Source organism: Stegostoma tigrinum, chromosome 6 (genome assembly GCF_030684315.1).
Source record: "Stegostoma tigrinum isolate sSteTig4 chromosome 6, sSteTig4.hap1, whole genome shotgun sequence".
Lineage (NCBI taxonomy): Eukaryota > Metazoa > Chordata > Chondrichthyes > Orectolobiformes > Stegostomatidae > Stegostoma > Stegostoma tigrinum.
The window spans coordinates 108892168-108910023 of NC_081359.1; the positions used below are offsets into that span (position 1 = coordinate 108892168).

The 17856-nt window shown below is 41.2% G+C and overlaps 1 protein-coding gene across 3 annotated transcripts in view; it reads right to left on the bottom strand.

Annotated features, from left to right (window-relative positions):
* ints4 (integrator complex subunit 4) overlaps positions 1 to 17856 on the bottom strand; it is a 60106-nt gene that overhangs the window by 31885 nt on the left and 10365 nt on the right. For all 3 annotated transcript variants that reach the window (XM_048533136.2, XM_048533135.2, XM_048533137.2), the window contains exons 4-13: positions 17084 to 17190; positions 15780 to 15965; positions 12790 to 12840; positions 10826 to 10914; positions 10097 to 10217; positions 8804 to 8875; positions 6377 to 6551; positions 2910 to 3115; positions 1491 to 1633; positions 18 to 133 (exon numbers count right to left, since the gene is read on the bottom strand). In XM_048533136.2, coding sequence (XP_048389093.1) covers positions 18 to 133; positions 1491 to 1633; positions 2910 to 3115; positions 6377 to 6551; positions 8804 to 8875; positions 10097 to 10217; positions 10826 to 10914; positions 12790 to 12840; positions 15780 to 15965; positions 17084 to 17190 — 1266 coding nt within the window. The remainder of the gene's footprint in view (positions 1 to 17; positions 134 to 1490; positions 1634 to 2909; positions 3116 to 6376; positions 6552 to 8803; positions 8876 to 10096; positions 10218 to 10825; positions 10915 to 12789; positions 12841 to 15779; positions 15966 to 17083; positions 17191 to 17856) is intronic.

Here is a 17856-nt window from a genome sequence, read left to right on the forward strand (position 1 = left end):
CAAAAATACTTGGATACAAGCTGGGTCGTCCATGTCTGGTTCTGGTGTGTCGAAGTATGGGTGTGTGCTGAGCAACTCTGGGACCAGTGGCAACACCAGTGTGGGATGCCTGTTTCCAAGGTACTTGAGACATCTAGGAGGAAAAGAATATTCTATCATGAAAATTGCTACAAATGCCGTGCTGTATAAAGAACACCACCATCACCAAGAATCCCACTACCACCCCCCCAACCAAAGTGGGTTGGAAGGGAACTTGCAGGTGGTGGCATTCCAGTAAGAACACAGGAATTAGAAGCATAAACAGAATATCTGGCAGTGGATGAAGATTCAAGAGTAACTTTTGAAAGCAGAACTAGATGAATGTTTGACAGAGAAAAATTTGCATATCTACTCGGAGAGTTGCAGGCAGGTGAAGGGTAATTCGTGTTGGGCAATGCTTCAGACAATCATAGTTGTCTTGCTAACCACGTAGCATCCTTTCCTCTTGTACTATAAATTGCCACAGTTAGAAATATAGCATTCGTGTCTTGATAAACGTAAGATGTCTCTTACAAATGCATGAATGAGAAATGGCAATTTAGCCTCCAAACCCCTCTGCCTGATTTGTGCCAATCAGATATACCCCTCTCAGGTCAAGGTCCAGCTCGCTTGTGAAAGTTACAATTAAATCTGGCTCCACTTCCCTTTCTGGTATTACTTCCAATGGATCTTGATCACATCGAGCCCTGTACATTGCACTGGACCAGGAGTCATTGAGAACAAAGGTAGGTAGGCAATTTTTCATGTTGAGCCTACTTTTAAGATGATTTGTCCAGGATGGTAGAGCAGCGTTAATTCACCACAAGAGACTCTAATAACCCAAGGCAACATTTAGAGCTCAACACGATGCATGGCATGTTGAGGTTAATGTGCCTGGTTCCCTACTAGGGCCAGATGGGGTAGACTCAACATAGGGGGAGGCAAGAATATTCCAGCTAACCCCACAAGTCAGTGACCCACTAATCCTAACATCTTTGGAGGAGGTGGTGGCATAGTGGTAATATCATAACTAGTAATTCAGAAACTAATGGTTTTGGAGACATGGGTACGGATCCCACTGAGGCAAATGGGACAATTTGTATTCAGTAAAATCTGGCATTTGAAGCTAGCCTATTGGAGACCACGCAATAATTACTTTTCTCATTTTAAAAAATCCACCTAGTTCACTTAGGGGGAAATATTCTGATATCCTTCTATATAACTCTAAACCTGTTCTAGCGAGCAATGTCCACAGCCCATGAACAAATAATAAAAAAAAGTCTAAGTGTCTTCAACCACCTTAAACATCCCTAGATAGCGCAGCAGTAAGCAGATTACGACTGGCAATCCAGCAATGCTTTGATCATAAAATTCTCCCAACAAAAATTGTGTTGAAAATACAGAGGTTGAAGTAAGTGTCCTCCTGTTTCAAGGAATCACGAGGAACAGTTTAACCACAGTGAAACACTCACTTCCAGATGGAATTCCGATCAGTTGGATACTTTGCCAGATTCTTCAGTAACTCCACTAGTGCCAGGTGAATCCCATCCTTTGTCGACACGTTTGTGTAACACAACAGCTCGTGCAAGGCTTCCCGGATGTCACGGGAAGAATCCTGCAAAACAAAGGAGTAAATGTTTTACTTCATAATTTGTTTTCTTTCTTTATTCTTCTATGGGATATGTGTATCACCAGGAAGGCCAGCATGTGTTTCCTATCCCTAGTTGTCCTCAAACTGAGTGATCTCCAGACAGTTCTGGGGACAGGTGTTCAAATCCCAAGATGGCAGAGGAAGAACTTTTTTTTAATTCACTCATGGGATGTGGGCATTGCTGGCATGCCAGCATTTATGGCCAGTTTGCAGTCACCTTTGAATTGACTGGGTTGTTTGGCCATTTTGGAGACTCAACCATTTTATGGTGGGTCTGGAGTCACACGTAGGCCAGGCCAGGCAAGGATGCAGATTTCTTTCCCTGAAGGGCACTGTAAAAACCCAACTGGTTCACCAACAATCAACAATGGTTTCACGTTTTCAATAATAAGCCAGATTATTATTGAAATAAATTCCATCATCTGCCATGATGGGATTTGAACCCAGGTTGCCAGAACATTAGCAGAGTTTCTAGATTAATAATGTAGCAATAATACCACTCAGCTAACGCCTCCCCAATGTGCATTCAATAGAAGTCTGGAATAATATATTAGCCTAATGGTGACCATGTAATCATTGTTGACTGTTGTAAAAGCCCATCTGGTTCTTAACGTCTCTTTAGGGAAGGAAATCTGCCATCCTTATTTGGTCTGGCCTACATGTGACTACAGATCCACTGCAATGTGAATGACTCTTACTGATGAACAATAAATGCAGATCAACCCATGCTTCATCTATGGATTACTTAAAAAGAAATTCTTCAACACCTCTAAAACAATCAAAAAAAAATCACAAAATGTTTATCAGGGACTTGACACCGAGTCACATAAAGCAATGAATGAACAGAGGTTTGATTAAAGAGGGCAGGTTTTCAGTAGTGTTCAAGAAAGAGAGCAAGTAGAGACTTAGGGGAACAAAGGGGACACAGACTGAAGGCTTTAATTTCCAGAGGCAGCAATAAGATGCTTTTTTTTTTAAACACTTTGAGTCATGAAGATTTGGAACGCTCTGCATAAAAGACGAAGCAGATTCAACAATAACTTCCAGAAGAGAATTAGATAAATACTCGATGGGTAAAACATTTGCTGGGTGAAAGGGCAGGAGAAAAAACAGCATACATCTACGTGGATAGCTAGCAGAGGACAGTGAACCTAATAGTTTCCTTTGTACTGTGTCAATTTAAGCTGCTATGTGGGGTGCAGAGGATACTAGGAAGAGACAGAAGCCAAAAAAAAATCACCTCTAGCACTGCCAGAACAGTGTCCAGCTGATCCTCACGCAGTCGAATATGACAGGAAATTTTGCGCAGAGCATGTATCGAACCCAGCCGCACTTCCTCGATTTCATCATTGAACATGTCGACCAGAAAATCCAGGCACTTCTCAGCGAAAGACGCCGAAGCCCGAGCCAACATGCAGAGCGACTCTACAGCTGCATTACGGACCTCTATGGTTCAAAAAGCAAAAAAAAACTCTGATGGAACCCACTGGGTGCGTGGTAGTATTCTAGGGAGCAAGACCAAACCTGCTATAGGTGTCAGTCTGGCTCAGTGGGTAACACTGTCACTTCAGCAGCAGAAGGTCCAAGTCTCACCTCACTGTCTGGATATCTAACTGAAGCCAAGGCCCATTGTGTTGTCAGAGGCACCACCATTTATATGAGACAATAAATTGAGGGCTTAGTTGCCCTCCCAGAAGACAGAAGATCCATATAGAAGAAAAGGAGGAGCAAACAGCCCAATTATTATCCTTCAATGAATATCATGAAAAATTGAGTTAACTGTGGGTTACCGTCTGTTAGCCTTCCCGATGCACTCCCTATATTTTTTGATGAGGTGTTCATGTGATGTGGCATGGCATTTATTGCCCATCTCTAATTATTGATTAAAGAGTGTGTGGGCAACTCTTGTTCCTTGTTTTTCGAGGTAGCTTTGAAGTTTTGAAGGCTACACTGATGAAGGGAAAGAAACATATTTCTAGGCACTTTCCTAGAATGCAATGGCAAAGCAGGATGGTGATCTGGAGCATTTCACTGGATGGCTGCTCAGCGTAGCTAGCCCAAAATTGGTTAAATCAGTGCAAACGATCAAAACAAAAACTGAAACACGAATCAGGTTTCTGGTGATTTTTTTGCACTGAATTAGAAAACATTGGGATGGTCTTTGATTACATGAATTGTCAGGGTGAGTCTCCATTCATTGCAGCTGTTCAAGATGGCTCTTTATAATTAAACAAGGATACCAATTAGATTTAGGCTTGTTTTACACCATTAAAATCCTTTAAATGTTAGAAGAATTCTGGATATACTAAAAAAAGACTGTTTACAATGGTAATAAAATTGAAAGAAGTGTGCAAATTCGTCTTCAGATTTTTAAAACTAGTCACTTCCAAGTGGTGGATCCTTAATAAAAATGCTTTGTTTTGTGAACAACTATTGTGAACAACCAAATCAGATTACCATTTTCGCGTATATCAACAATTTTATGGTGGTCAGGGTGGGGGGAGAGGGACAGAGTGAAGTTCCAGATCTCCATTGCTCTATATGTGTTGCTTCCTGACCTCACCACTAAACAATCCAACTCTAATATAAAGTATTGCCTCTTTGTTCTAGACTGCAGCTCCCTGCCAAACAAACAATTTCTCTCTATCTACCCTGCTGAATCTCACAAATATCTTAAACACCTCAATCAGATTCTGCCTTAAATATCCTCTGGGAGTGCAAGTTTAGTTTGTGAAATTTTTCTCGTAGTTTAACCTATTTTAGCCCCGGCCTCATTGTGGATAAAACGTGCTGTACCCACTCCAAGGTCAAGGTATCCTTCCAGAGATGTAGGGCCCTGATCTGAGTAGCTCTCATTTGGAACTGCTGCTCTAAATGGGGTCAAAATAGATTTTTGTAAAACTGTATCACTTAAAGTGTTTTTTTTAGGAAGTCTCTAATGATGTCAAAGAATGATTTTGTCACTTCTGAAATTGTACAGTCAGTAACACTCTCCAAATTATTGACAGCTAGTATATTTCCAGGGAATGCATTGCAACAGTCCACAAAGGCAGTATGCAAGAGTAACCAAGTAACTATCCTTGGTGATACTGCTTGTCAAACAGAAGTTAACCAGATCATGTAAATGTTACATTTGCCTCAGTTTAGCATCTCAGCCAGCCCTTGGGACAAACTGATAAATGTATTGCGTTTGCATTATAAGGTTATCATTTTGCTCATTGGCATGGTGGCTCAATGGTTGGCACTGCTACCTCAGAGCATCAGGAGCCCAGGGTTGATTTCGCCCTTTGGCAACTGTCTGCGTGGAGTTTGCACATTCTGCCCATGTCTGCGTGGGTTTCCTCTGGGTGCTCCGGTTTCCTCCCACAGTCCAAAGATGTGTAGGCTAGCTAGATTGGCGATGCTAAATTGCCCGTAGTGTTCAGGGATGTGTGGATTAGGTGATTAATAGGGGATGGGTTTGGGTGGGATGTTCTGAGGGTCAGCGTGGGCTTGTTCGGCCAAAGGGCCTGTTTCCATAGTGTAGGGATTGTATGATTGATTGTATGTGTGTACCACATAACACAGGAGCAGAAATAGGCCAATTAACCCTTTGCGTCTGCTCTGCCATTCAATAAAATCATGTCTGATCTGATATTGAGAATTACAGTTGAGGAACTCCACCTTCCTGCCTTTTTCCTAAACTCTTGATTCCCTTACTGATTAAAAGATGTATCTCAGCCTTAAATATACTGAATGACCAAGTCGCTACAGCCCTCCGCAGAAAAGAATTTTTCAGATAGACTACCCTTAGAGAAGAAATTCCTCCTTAAATGGTTGACTTCGTTCTCTGAGATTATGTCCTCTCAGAATCTCCCACAAGGGGAAGTAACCTTTCTGCCTCTACTTCATCAAGTCCCCTAAGAATCGTGTATGTTTTCATAGAATCCCTACAGTGTGGAAACAGACCCTTTGGCCCAACAAGTCCACACCGAACCTCAGAGCATCCCACCCAAACCCATCCCCCTGTTACCCACCTAATCTATACATCCCTGAACACTAAGGGCAATATAGCATGGCCAATTCACCTAACCTGCATATCTTTGGACTGTGGGAGGGAACTGGAGCACCCGGAGGAAATCGGAGCACGCAGAGAAAGCTCACGCAGACACAGGGAGAATGTGCAAACCCCCAACAGACAGTCGCCTGAGGCTGGAATCGTACGCGGGTCTCTGGCACAGTGAAGCAGCAGCGCTAACCACTGTGCCACCATGCCACCCTATGTTTCAATAAGGTCACTTCTCATTCTTCTAAACTCCAACAGGAACAGGGCCAACTGACTCAACTTCTTTTAAGACATTCCCTCTAAACCTTTTTCCTGAAGATAGGTCCAGACCCGAAATATCAGCTTTCCTGCTCCTCTGATGCTGCTGGGCCTACTGTGTTCATCCAGCTCCACACCTTGTTATCCCTATCAGCATGGTGAACCTTCTCTGGGCTGCCTCTAATGCCAATCTCTCTGTCTCCTTAGAGAAGGGGACCAAAAGTGTTCACAGTATTCCAGCTGTATTCTGAATAGTGCCTTGTATAGTTTTAGAACCATCCCCCCAACTACTTTCATAATCAATTAACGTCACAGCATGACATGCAAAGCTGCCTTAGAATTATTTCAGACAACATATGACAAACACATCTTATGAAACAAGTCAACCCTCAGCCCTTGCTCACCATACATCTCATCCTCCAGCCCATGAACAAAGGCTCCACAGGCCCCTGAGTTGATCAGGTTGACTGTATAGGTGTCCACTGCTTCCTTAGGGGCATCGTCACCCCACTTCCGGCCACTGGAGAATTCTCCCGATGTGTAGAGCTCCTTGGCTCGCTCGTGAGCACTCCGCTTTCTCTGGACAGGGGGGTGGGGAGGAAATCAGAAAACCAAATATTCAGATCTCAGAAGCTCACAAAATGCAATTTACCCCAACTCACGTGCATTTAAATTGCCCTTTCATATCCTCAGGATATGTGCAAAGTACTGCACAGATAAAGGATTAGTTTTGAGACTTTTTTCCTACCATTTTATTCCTCTCGGGATGTGGAAGCTGCTGGCTGGGTAGCATTCATTACTCAATCCCAGTTGACTTTGAGAAGGTGGCTGTGAGCTGCCTTCAGTTACTGCAATCTGTTAACTACACGCAAGTTCTGGGATTTTGACCCAGCAGTGATGAAGGATAACTTCGGACACAGCCAGGACCCACAGATTACAAAGGATTACAAAGGATTTCAAAGGATATTCAACTCAGAATTCAGTCCAATCTGTACATGTGGCTCCACATGAGGTTTCTTGCATCTTTCCTCATCTAAATCTCCTATCATAAACCTCTACGCCCTTCCCTGTTTTGTGTTTGTCTACCTCCCCTTGAAAAGCGTCTGTTCTGTTCACTTCAACTACTGACTGTGAAAGAGTAACTGAATGCATGACCTATTCCTAGTGCTAATTTTTAAAAATATTTATTCGTGGGGTGTGGGTGTTGCTGGCCAGGCCAACAATTATTGCCCATTTCTAACTGCTCCTAGGAAGGTGGCGCTAAACTGCCTTCTTGAACAATAAGGTTTTCTAAGATTACAAGAGGGATCTTGATCAAATGGGTCAATGGGCTGAAAAATGGCAGATGGAGTTCAATCTGGATAAATGTGAGGTATTGCATTTTAGTACAAATAAGGATAAGGCTTATGCAATTAAGGTAGGGCCTGGGGTAGTGTTGTAGAACAGAGGGACCTAGGGTTTCAAATGCATTATTCTTTGAGGTTTACATCACATATAGACAGGGTGGTTAAAAAGGCATTTGGCATGCTTGCCTTCATTGCTCAGTGCTTCGAGTACAAGAGTTAGGAGGTCATGTTGAGGTTGCACAGGACATTGGTGAGGCTTCTTCTGCAATACTGTGTCCAGTTCTGGTTGTCCGGTAATAAGAAGGATATTATTAAGCTGGAGAGTGTTCAGAAGAGATTTATCTGTGAGGTATGTGAGGTTTGAGTTATAAAGAAAGGCTGGATAGGTTGGGATAGTTTTTCACCGGAGCGTTGGGTTTGCGAGGCAACCTTATAGAAGTTTATAAAATAATGAGTATAGATGCAGTAATTGGTAATTGTCTTTTCCTTAGGATGGGACATTACAAGGTTACGGAACACATCTTTATGGCGAGAGGAGAGAGATTTAAAAAAGACATGGGGGCAAAGTTTTTTTTAACAGAGGTGGGTTTGCACGTGAAATGAACTTCCTCAGGAATCGGTGGGTGCTGATACAAGTACAACTTTAAAAGATGTTTGAAAAAGTACATGAATAGGAAATGTTTGAAGGGTATGGGCCAGGAGCAGGCCCATGGGACTAGTTTAGTTTGGACTTATGTTCAGTGTGGATTAGTTGGTCTTTTTCTGCGCTGGGTGCATGGGCACACCTGCAGTGTTGTTAGTTAAGTTAGGAGATCCATGATTCCAACCCAGTGACACTGAAGGAATGGGGATATATTTCCAAGTCAGGATGCAGTGTGGCTTGGAGGGGAACTTGCAGAGGGTGGGGCTCCCATGTATCTGCTGCCTTTATCCTTCTATATGATACAGTGTACAGGTTTGGAAGGTAAAAGGAGCCAAGTAGATTACTATTAATGAGTTTGGGAATGTCCAATATGCTCATAAGTTTAAAATCCTCGACAGAGTAAAAACAACACATCGACAAATTACAGTAATTTATGGAGCACTGGTTATACAGTAAAACAGGCCAAATCTCTACTCAAGTGTAATTAAGGCAAGGAAACAACACTAAGTTAAATGTTACAACTAGTAACAAAACATTTGGTCAGGAAAATAAATTTTAGATTTTAAAAACCATCATCAAGGAGAAGTGACAGTGGCAAAGATTCATTCTAAATCTTAGCGAAGCTCAAGTGGCTGAAGACACAACAACGAATGGTGCGGCAGTGGGAATCAATGTTGCCCAACAATCTAAGCAGGAATCTCTAAAGTTGTAGGAGGCTACCAATGGGGAGGCCAAGGCCATGGAGAGATTGGAAAACAAGGACTGGCCTTTCATCAGTAACAAAAAGGCAAATCATGTGATGTGAAATACTGGAAATGTTATACAATTACACCATAATGTACCTTCAGATCAGACATCAATTTCTTATCAAGAGTTTGTTCCAGAAACTGAACGCTAACTTGGTGCATGGATCCCTGGAATAGAACAAGACCATTAGCAGCAATGTTGTGGGTATGACTATCTGACAAAAAAAAAGAGATATTAATATTGCATCTAAGAAAAAAACAAGATTTGTAGAGAAAGGCGAAGAGATGGAGGAACAGTGTTTAATGTCACTACACAAGTAATCTACATTAGAATCTAAATCTACAAATAGGATGTTAAACACCTGGAGTTAAAGGCAATATGGTAAACCGGGGATTGTGAACTAACTAGCTAATTATATTCAAACACAAGCGAAGAAGAAACTTGGGAGTTTTGTGGTGTGTACTTGACTGAAATAAAATTTTAACCGGAAATTGCATGCTGAGACTTTGCACAAAAGCATTAAATTTCTAGTAAACAACAATCCAGAGGCCCAAACGATGCTCTGGAGATATAGGTTCAAATGTCACATGGCAACTGGCAGAATTTATTAATAAATCTGGAATTGAAAGTTAGGCCTATTAATGGTGACCGTTAAACTATCAACAATTTTTGTGCAAACTCATTTGGTTCAGTAATGTCCTTTAGGAAGGAAATTTGCTGCCCTAACCTGGTCTGGGCTGTTTGTGGTGCCAGGCCATAGATGTGGTTGATTCTTAACTGTCCTTTAAATGGCCCAGTAGTTACACAGTTTAAGGGCAATTAGGGATGGGCAACAGATTCAGAATCTACTGATTCCAATCAGTAGTGGCCATATTCCATGCAAGAATAAAAAGCTTCACATTTACACTGAATTCTTCATAGCACGTTTGACAGTTAAGTACTTTTTAAATGCAGTCATATTATTCTACTGTAGAAAATGTGACAACCAATTTGAGCATAGGAAGCTCCCACAAGCAGCAATGTGGTTATTAGCAGATGATTTGTTGAGAGGCCCAAGAGCATATAAACTCCCCTGCCCTCCAAAATGACAAAATAGGATCTTAATGTCCACTTGAGGGAGAGCAGAATGGGGCCACAGTTTAACATTTCATTCAAAAGACAGTACATTGCTGAAAGGCATACAGCATACTCTCAGTATTACATTGGGTGTACCTTGAGTGAGACCTAACACTAGTTTTCTGACTTAAGAGAGAGCTCTCAACCGAGCCACCACAGATGCCTTGTTTCTCATGGTTAGTGTATAAGACAAGAGACTAAGTATAGCAGACCCAGAACTCAACACAAATGATTATTTAGCACTACTGGATGGTCACGAAGATAAAACCTACCAACAGTTTGACTGCTCGTACTCTCACTAGCCAGGATCCGTCATTCACCATGTGACAAGTCTTCCCAAATGCATCATCGACTAGGCGAATTTCCTCATTGGATGACGGAATAGGCACTATACTAAAGTAATGGAGACAGTCGCATGAAAATAGGGACATTGTACCAACTCATGCAGTCAGCAGAAAGTACATCCTCAAACCTTTCTTTTATTCCAAGCTAACACTTTCATTAAATTACACTGACAAATTAACTTCACAATGAGCAAACAAAGAATTCCACTAGCCATAAGTCACTAACCATTCACTTGTGAATGATAAATATTTCATAGGGGGCTGGGGACAAGGAGAGTGCTATGTTTGTGGAGTAGATTCAATAACCCATAGTCTTGGCCCCGGTTAAAAGTCCTCTGAGCAAACACTTCTTTCATCATTGCAAGGCAAACAGGAAGAACATTTGGGTTTTGGGGAAAGGAATGATCTGCAACTGCAGGTTTTGTGTCCCAACACTGTAACCTTACCCCAGCACCCCAGTCAAAGCTAGCATTTTCCCCGTTTAGCAGAAATTATAGTTAGAACAATATGATGTGTTGGATGTAGAATGCACCTCTTGTTTGCTGTCCACCAACATTTCACTATCCTTTAATTAAGAACACAGCATCAAGCTGGGATTTCAGTTCAACAGCTGAGTCTAAATCTAGTTCAGATATGCCTTAATGAAATAACACCAACCTGTCAGGGTATAGCTGACTGAGGACCCACACTAGCTGCACGGCCACAGAGCGTACTTGCTCATAGTCATCTGATAAAGCTTTGCAAGCCTTTGAGAAAGGAAACAAGATACAGCAAAGAAGTCAGTGTCACTCACGCTCAACAGCATATTGTGTTGATGTAGCAGACGGATGCAATCAGGCACTAATCATAAAATAGCCAAAGATGATGATATTGGTCAAAAAGATAGGAGATACCTACTTAGAGATACAGGTAGGTTAGCAGGTAAAGATGTGGAAAATGGAAATAAATTTGGAAAAATATGAAACAGCCTATTTTAGCAGGCAGAATACAAAAGGAACATATTTGCTAAATGTTGAGAGATTGCAGAGACCTGAGAAACAGGGGGAAGACTACATCTGAAGTATTGTGTACAGGACTGGTCTCTACTTAAAAATTTTTAGAGAAGATTTACCAAATCAATACTTGCAAAGAGGAGCTTATCTTGCAAGATAGATATTTTGAATCAAACCTGTTTAGGGTTGTTATCACACACCTCTGGAGCAGGGATTTGAACACAGGCCTCCTCGTTCACAGGAAGGACATTACCACTGCACTACAAGATCCCAGAGTCCAACTAGGTAGTTTGTCCAGATTAGTGTTATATCCGTGGGAATTTGGAGGAAAAAGAGGCATATTGAATATCCTTAGGGGTCTTAACAGGGTGGATACAGACATTTCCCCTAATTGATGAATCTAGAGCTATGGGCCATTGTTTAATAAAAACTGGGGGGTTGCCCATTTGAGATAACCAACACAAAAAATTTCTCTCAAGAGTCTTTGGAATGCTCTCCCTCAGAAAGTAGTGGATGCAGAGTGTTTAAATAAATTTAAGGAAAAGATGGATAAATTCTTGGAAAGCACAAGTTTGAATGGTTACAAACATATAAATTAGGAGTAGTAGATCATTCACCTTTTGAAATCTGTTCCACCATTTAGTAAGAATACAGCTGATCTGGTTATATTCTGAATTTTACATTCCCATCAATCTCCAATAACTTCTTATTCCTTACTGTAACAAAATCTTATTTACCTCTGCCTTAGAAGTGTTCAATGACCTTCTGAGGCAGGGAGTTTCAAGTCATACTACCCTCAAAAAAAGTGTTTCTCATCATCTTGTCCTGAAAGGACAACCCCTGCTTCAGGACTCACTCAGAAGATAAACATCCTTTCCAGATCCATTTTGTCAAGACCATCTAAGGTATTACAAACTTCAATCAAAATATATCCCACTCTTGGAAACTCCAGTGAAAATGAGCCCAGACTCTCCTATCTTTCCTCATAATGGGACACGCTCCTTGCAGATCTAGTTAGTAAAAGTAAAGAGGACGGTGGAGTTGCTCTGTCATGGACAGCGAGAGTGACAGAGCATGCGTGAGAGAACGAGAGTGCGCCCGAGAGTTTGAGAGTGCATAGACGAAACAGAGAGAGTTAGAGAGACAGAGTTAGACAGAGAGAGGGGTGCTGACAGTGAGGTTGAGAAGGCAGAATTTCCATGGTAACTTCAACCAGTACAGGACTTGAAGCCACACTATTGGTATCATTCTGTAACCTACGTCAGCTGTCTAGCCACTGAGCTAACTGACCCCCAGTCTAATAAAGCTCCTCTGAAGCCCAATGCATTTACATTCGTTCTTAAATAAAACCCTACACGATCCAGATGTTATTGAGAGTCAATGGGAATATGGAGATGAGGTTACCATCAGATCAGTCATGACCACTTTAAAAGCTTAAGGGGTCATATGGTCTACTCCTGTACCTAACCCATATATTTGCATGTTCGTACTTAAAGTCAAAACCTCTCAAAACACCTGTAGCAAATTCACTTCATAGCTCTCTGTACAGAGGAGAACAATCCCCACCTCTCCAGCCTTCAGACAGATCATCTCTGCACCTTCTCTTTGATGTTTTTGTAGTGTGCTTACCTGACAATAGATGATCTGCTGCAACTTCATTCCTCGTTCATGTAACTGCAACTAGGACAAAGCACAAAACAAAATGCACTTATTCTCAGCGCAGCAGCACAAAAAACAGCTCGCAACTGCACTGCAACTACATCATCATGGACTGTCTTACCTATGAACAGAAGGGAAGACAGACAGACCAGTGACCATGCAGATGAACACTGCTATCAGAGACTTGCCTCCCACCCCACCTGTTGAATTTAAACGTGACCTCTCTCAACTTTGGGTCATCTTAAAGCACATTACATCTAATGAAGCAATGTTTTTCAAACTGAACACTGCTGTCATGTAACAAGTCCAGCAGCCAATATGCTTACAGGATACGATTGTGGTGCAGGGGCAATTCAATTAATGAAATCTGATATCAAAAACTTGGCTCAGTAACGACAGATCAATACAATAAATAAATAGATTTCTAGGTATTGAAGATATCAAGGGATGTAGGATAATACGGGAAAGTGATGTTGAGGGTAGAAAATCAGTTGTGATCTAGTCTAGTGAGCATGCTCAAGGAGCCAAATGGTCACCTCCTATTTTCTATGTTCCTGTGTTCCTCAATAAAGCTCAAGCAACCTGGATTGTCTAAGCCATGACCACAATTTTGTTTATTGATTTATTTTGCTGTTGCATGCTTCCTGACAATCATGTGATCCCACTTTCATCCTTCTGAATTTAAATGTTGCGTGTACAATTACTTAGAGAAAACAACCTCATGGCAAACAAAGCTCTCCAGTGCTGTGACAAAGAGGCAGCTTTAAGGATCACAATGAAGGATCAGCTGCAGAAAAGTAAAATGTCTATTGAATGAAAGAAGTTTGCATTTATTCAAAGCAAAATTCTGTGTGATGCTGGAGATTTGAAAGAAACCGAGAAACTTCTGAGTCAGATCTAACTCTTCTTCAAAGCTTGACTTCCAATATTTCCTCTATCCACTGATGCTCTATATTTCCAGCAGTTCTTGTTGCATTTGTATGCCCCACTATTACTGATGGAATTTAAATTCAACTTTAAAAGTCTGGAATTGAAAGCTAGCCTAGCAAGTGTTATGACGGGGAATGGATGAAACCACTCTGATAATTAAACTAAAACACAAACCGACAAGAATAGGGGTTTCGCTCTAATAATTGCCCCTGAACACCCAAAAAAGCTTATCTTTCTCATTGTAATCTATTAAAAGATAGAGTGGTTAAAAGAAAGAAAATCCCTGATCTCCAAATACAAGTAACAAGAAACAATTTATTTATTTAACTCAACAATGAACTAATTAACAAAATTATTAACAAACAGACAACACCTCCACAAAACCCTCCCTACCTCCTCCAAGACTATTAACTACTTCCTAACTGGTCTAAATTTTACCAGAATGCTGTTTAAATAAAGACACGTCCCACTAGTTTAAACCCAATTAATCAGAAACAATAAAACATAACTATCTCTCCAAGTCTGCACGCTGTCTTCTGGAGTATTCTGTTGCCTCCGTTCTCTTCACAAATGTCTTTCTCCCATTAATTTTGCTGTCAGGAATGTTTTATCTCTATAATTCTTCAAAGAGGACTTTGAGATAAGATACCATGGTACCTTTGATTAATTAGATGGGCTTTTGCGGAGAGCTGAATGGTGCTAACACACTGGCAGTTGGCTTTTCTGATTTTCCAAATACCCTCGTCTTATTTACCCATAGTGACATAATCAAATTTTTATATTATGATTGATTTCAGGTTGTTAACACCATCAGATTTAAGTGCAGGTGGCTTTTTGTATCTAGGTGTTTCATTTAAATAAATAAGCCAAATTCAAACTCGTCACAACATCAAAACAAGGCTGCTTTTTGCCTGCCACTTAGGTTTGTTTTTATTCACTTGTTTCACTTTTTGAGGCTCTCTGTATTCGCAACTTCAGCTGTTACTCACAACAAAAATTTCTAATTACAGACAAAGAACAAATATCTTAAAAGGAACTGCACATTTTAGCTTCCTGTCTTCCATTTCACAATTCCTCTACCCAACATCATAACACAAGGGAGAGCATCAAACTATCACTGATTGTAAAAGTAGCTTATCACGTTCGTTAACATACTTTAGGCAAAGAAATCTGCCATCATTACTTTTGACTGAGCTATTTGTGACTTCAGATCCATAGTAAGAAATTGACTCTTAACTACCCTCTGAAATGGCTTAAGAATCCATTAGGATCAAGGATAAGCAACCAATGCTGGCCTTACGTGCAATACTCACATTGCATGGAAAAATAAAACAAAATCATCTCAAAGCTCCTCACAGAACTTTGGGAATTCAAATGGTCTATGCTGTGAGCTCTGAATCTAGTCTTTTGAATCTCTGTAATCTTAATCAGTTATCTGAACCCTGAGCTATGGAATTCTCTTCCTAAATCCCTCTGCTTCTCATCGCTCCTTTTAAGGCACTCCTTAAAGATTAAATTCTGATGAAACTTTCAATCACGTATTATAATATATCCTTACATGGCTCACTGCCAAACTTTGCCTGACTCATGCTCCTGTGAAGAGCCTTCGGATGCTTTACCACATTAAAGGCAACAGATGGAAGCAAGCTGAGAGATAATGGGAACTGCAGATGCTGGAGATTCCAAGATAATAAAATGTGAGGCTGGATGAACACAGCAGGCCAAGCAGCATCTGATGGAAGCAAGCTGTTGTCTGATATTATAGTAAAAATGACTGAAGCTCAGATAGCATCTTTTATAATCAGTGGACTGCACAGTCAACACAGAGGTAGTGACCCTTCTTCAAAAATTTCTGAAGAAAAACAACAACTTTCCTGCTCCACTGATGCTGCCTGGCCTGCTATATTCCTCCAGCTCCACACTGTGTTATCACAGTCAACATAGTGCTGTTTTTGCAGCATGGTCACTGTTGTGATGTTGGAAGTGCAGTCTTTTTTGCCCACACCAAAAACCCAGTAATCGAAACTCACCATGGCTTTCATCGCTGCTGTTCTAACACGGGGGTCCTGGTCAATGAAAGAATCGCTAATGATTTTCTGCACGTCTTTGGCAGCAAGGTTTTCCAACTCCTTCGTCACCGGCTTATCCAGGGAACCCAGGCAACCAATTAGCTGCAAGCATTTATTCCGTACCATGTGTGAGGTGTCTGCTAAGTGCTATATTGGTAAAAAAGAATTCTTAGAGTCACCCAAAACATAAAGGAAGGAAGACTTTCATTTATATAGTATTTTGTTTAACCATAGAATGTTTCAAGATACTTTACAGCCAGCGTGATCATTTTTGAAGTGCTGCAGCATAGGAATTGTGGTATCCATTCCATGCACAGCACCTCCCACAATCAGCAACGTGGCAACCACCAGATAATTTATTTTGTTTGATTGCTGAGGGGTGAATGCTGTTCAGACCACTGGGCAGGAAATTCTTCACACTTTGGCCAAGGTAAGAACACAAGAAACGAACTCAAGTAAACCTGGTATCTACCTCAGCAAACTTTTCAGTTCCTCAGCCCAATGAAATCTATGGACCCATACAATTCTGGCCTTTTGTAAACCCTTAATTTTAAGTCACTCCATCACTGGCAACTAAATGGACCCTATGTTCTGAAATTTTCTCCAAAACCTTTCCATTTCTCTCCCTTCCTTTAGAATGCTGTTCAATGCCTTCACTTTTGACTAAACTGTTGTTTATTTGGCTAAGCATTTCCTTGCGTGGCTGGGCATCATATTTTGGTTAATAATGCTCTAGTGAAGTACCATGGGACATGTTATTACGCTGAACGTGTGATACAAGTGCAGGTTTGATTGAGTATAGATGGGTGGAGTTAATGAGAGTTTCCTGTTCCCAAAATATTTATAAAGCAAGGCCATAAGAAATAATTTCTTCCCTTGTTACCCGCTGCCAATACCTGCAAACTAAAGTAAACAGAGATGTATTCAAATCTCATTGTGGCAACTGGGAGAATTTACATTCAACCAATAAATTAATTACAGTAGAATGGTCTCAGTAATGATGGCCTTGAAACCATCACTGATTGTTGTAAAAATCCACTTGGTTACTAATATTCTTTAGCAAAGGGGGCCTGCTGTCTCCATACCCAATTTGTCTCCTTGAGTCTCAAGTCCAGCCAAGTGCAGTCTGAAATGGCTGAGCAAGCCATTCAGCTGCACCAAGCTGCTACAGAAAAGTCAAGCAGTTGGGGTGGGTAGCAAATGTTGGTCTTGCAGGTGATGCCCATAGTCCATGAAAAAACAAAAATAAGTTGACCATTTCTTACCTTGCATCCAATTTCAACCAACCGGAAGCTGAGAGGCAGATTGTCCTGAAGCTGAATGCCAATCACCAGAACAGTGTCCAATAACTGTGCAAGAACATGGTGAGACTCTGCAACAAGATAGCACGTCTAAAGGAAATAGCCCAAAAGATGGACTATCTAATTCATCATCAGTATTGGCATCTACAAGGCTCAAGTCAGCAATGTGCTGGAATACTGTCCACTTGCCTGGATGGTTGCAACTCCAACACACGAAACTCAATACTATCTAGGACAAAGCTTGATTGACACACCTGATTTACACCTCGTCCATCATCTTCAACATTCAATCTCGCCACTGACATACATTGACAGCTATTTATGAAATGCACTGCAACAACTCACAGAAGCTCCTTAGACAACACCTTCCAAAAATGCGAGATCAACCACTTAGAAGGATGAAGGCCAGCAGTTAAGAAGACATTGGTACTTGGCTTCCACAGCAACACCATTAAAGTATAGGATATCCCACGGAAGCCGCACCTGTTGCACTGCATGCAATTTTGGTCTCCATACCCAATTTGGAGTGATCAGTAAATGTTGGTCTTGCCAGTGACACCCATACAGAGTCATAGCAACCCAGAAAAGGGCTCTTTGGCCCATCACATCTTCAGCAGTCAACAACAACCACCGGACTATTCTAATCCTATTTCCTACCATTTGGCCCATAGCCTTGTAGGCTTTGGCATTGTAAGTGCGCATCTAAATAAAGAGGTGATGGCCTAGTGGTATTATCG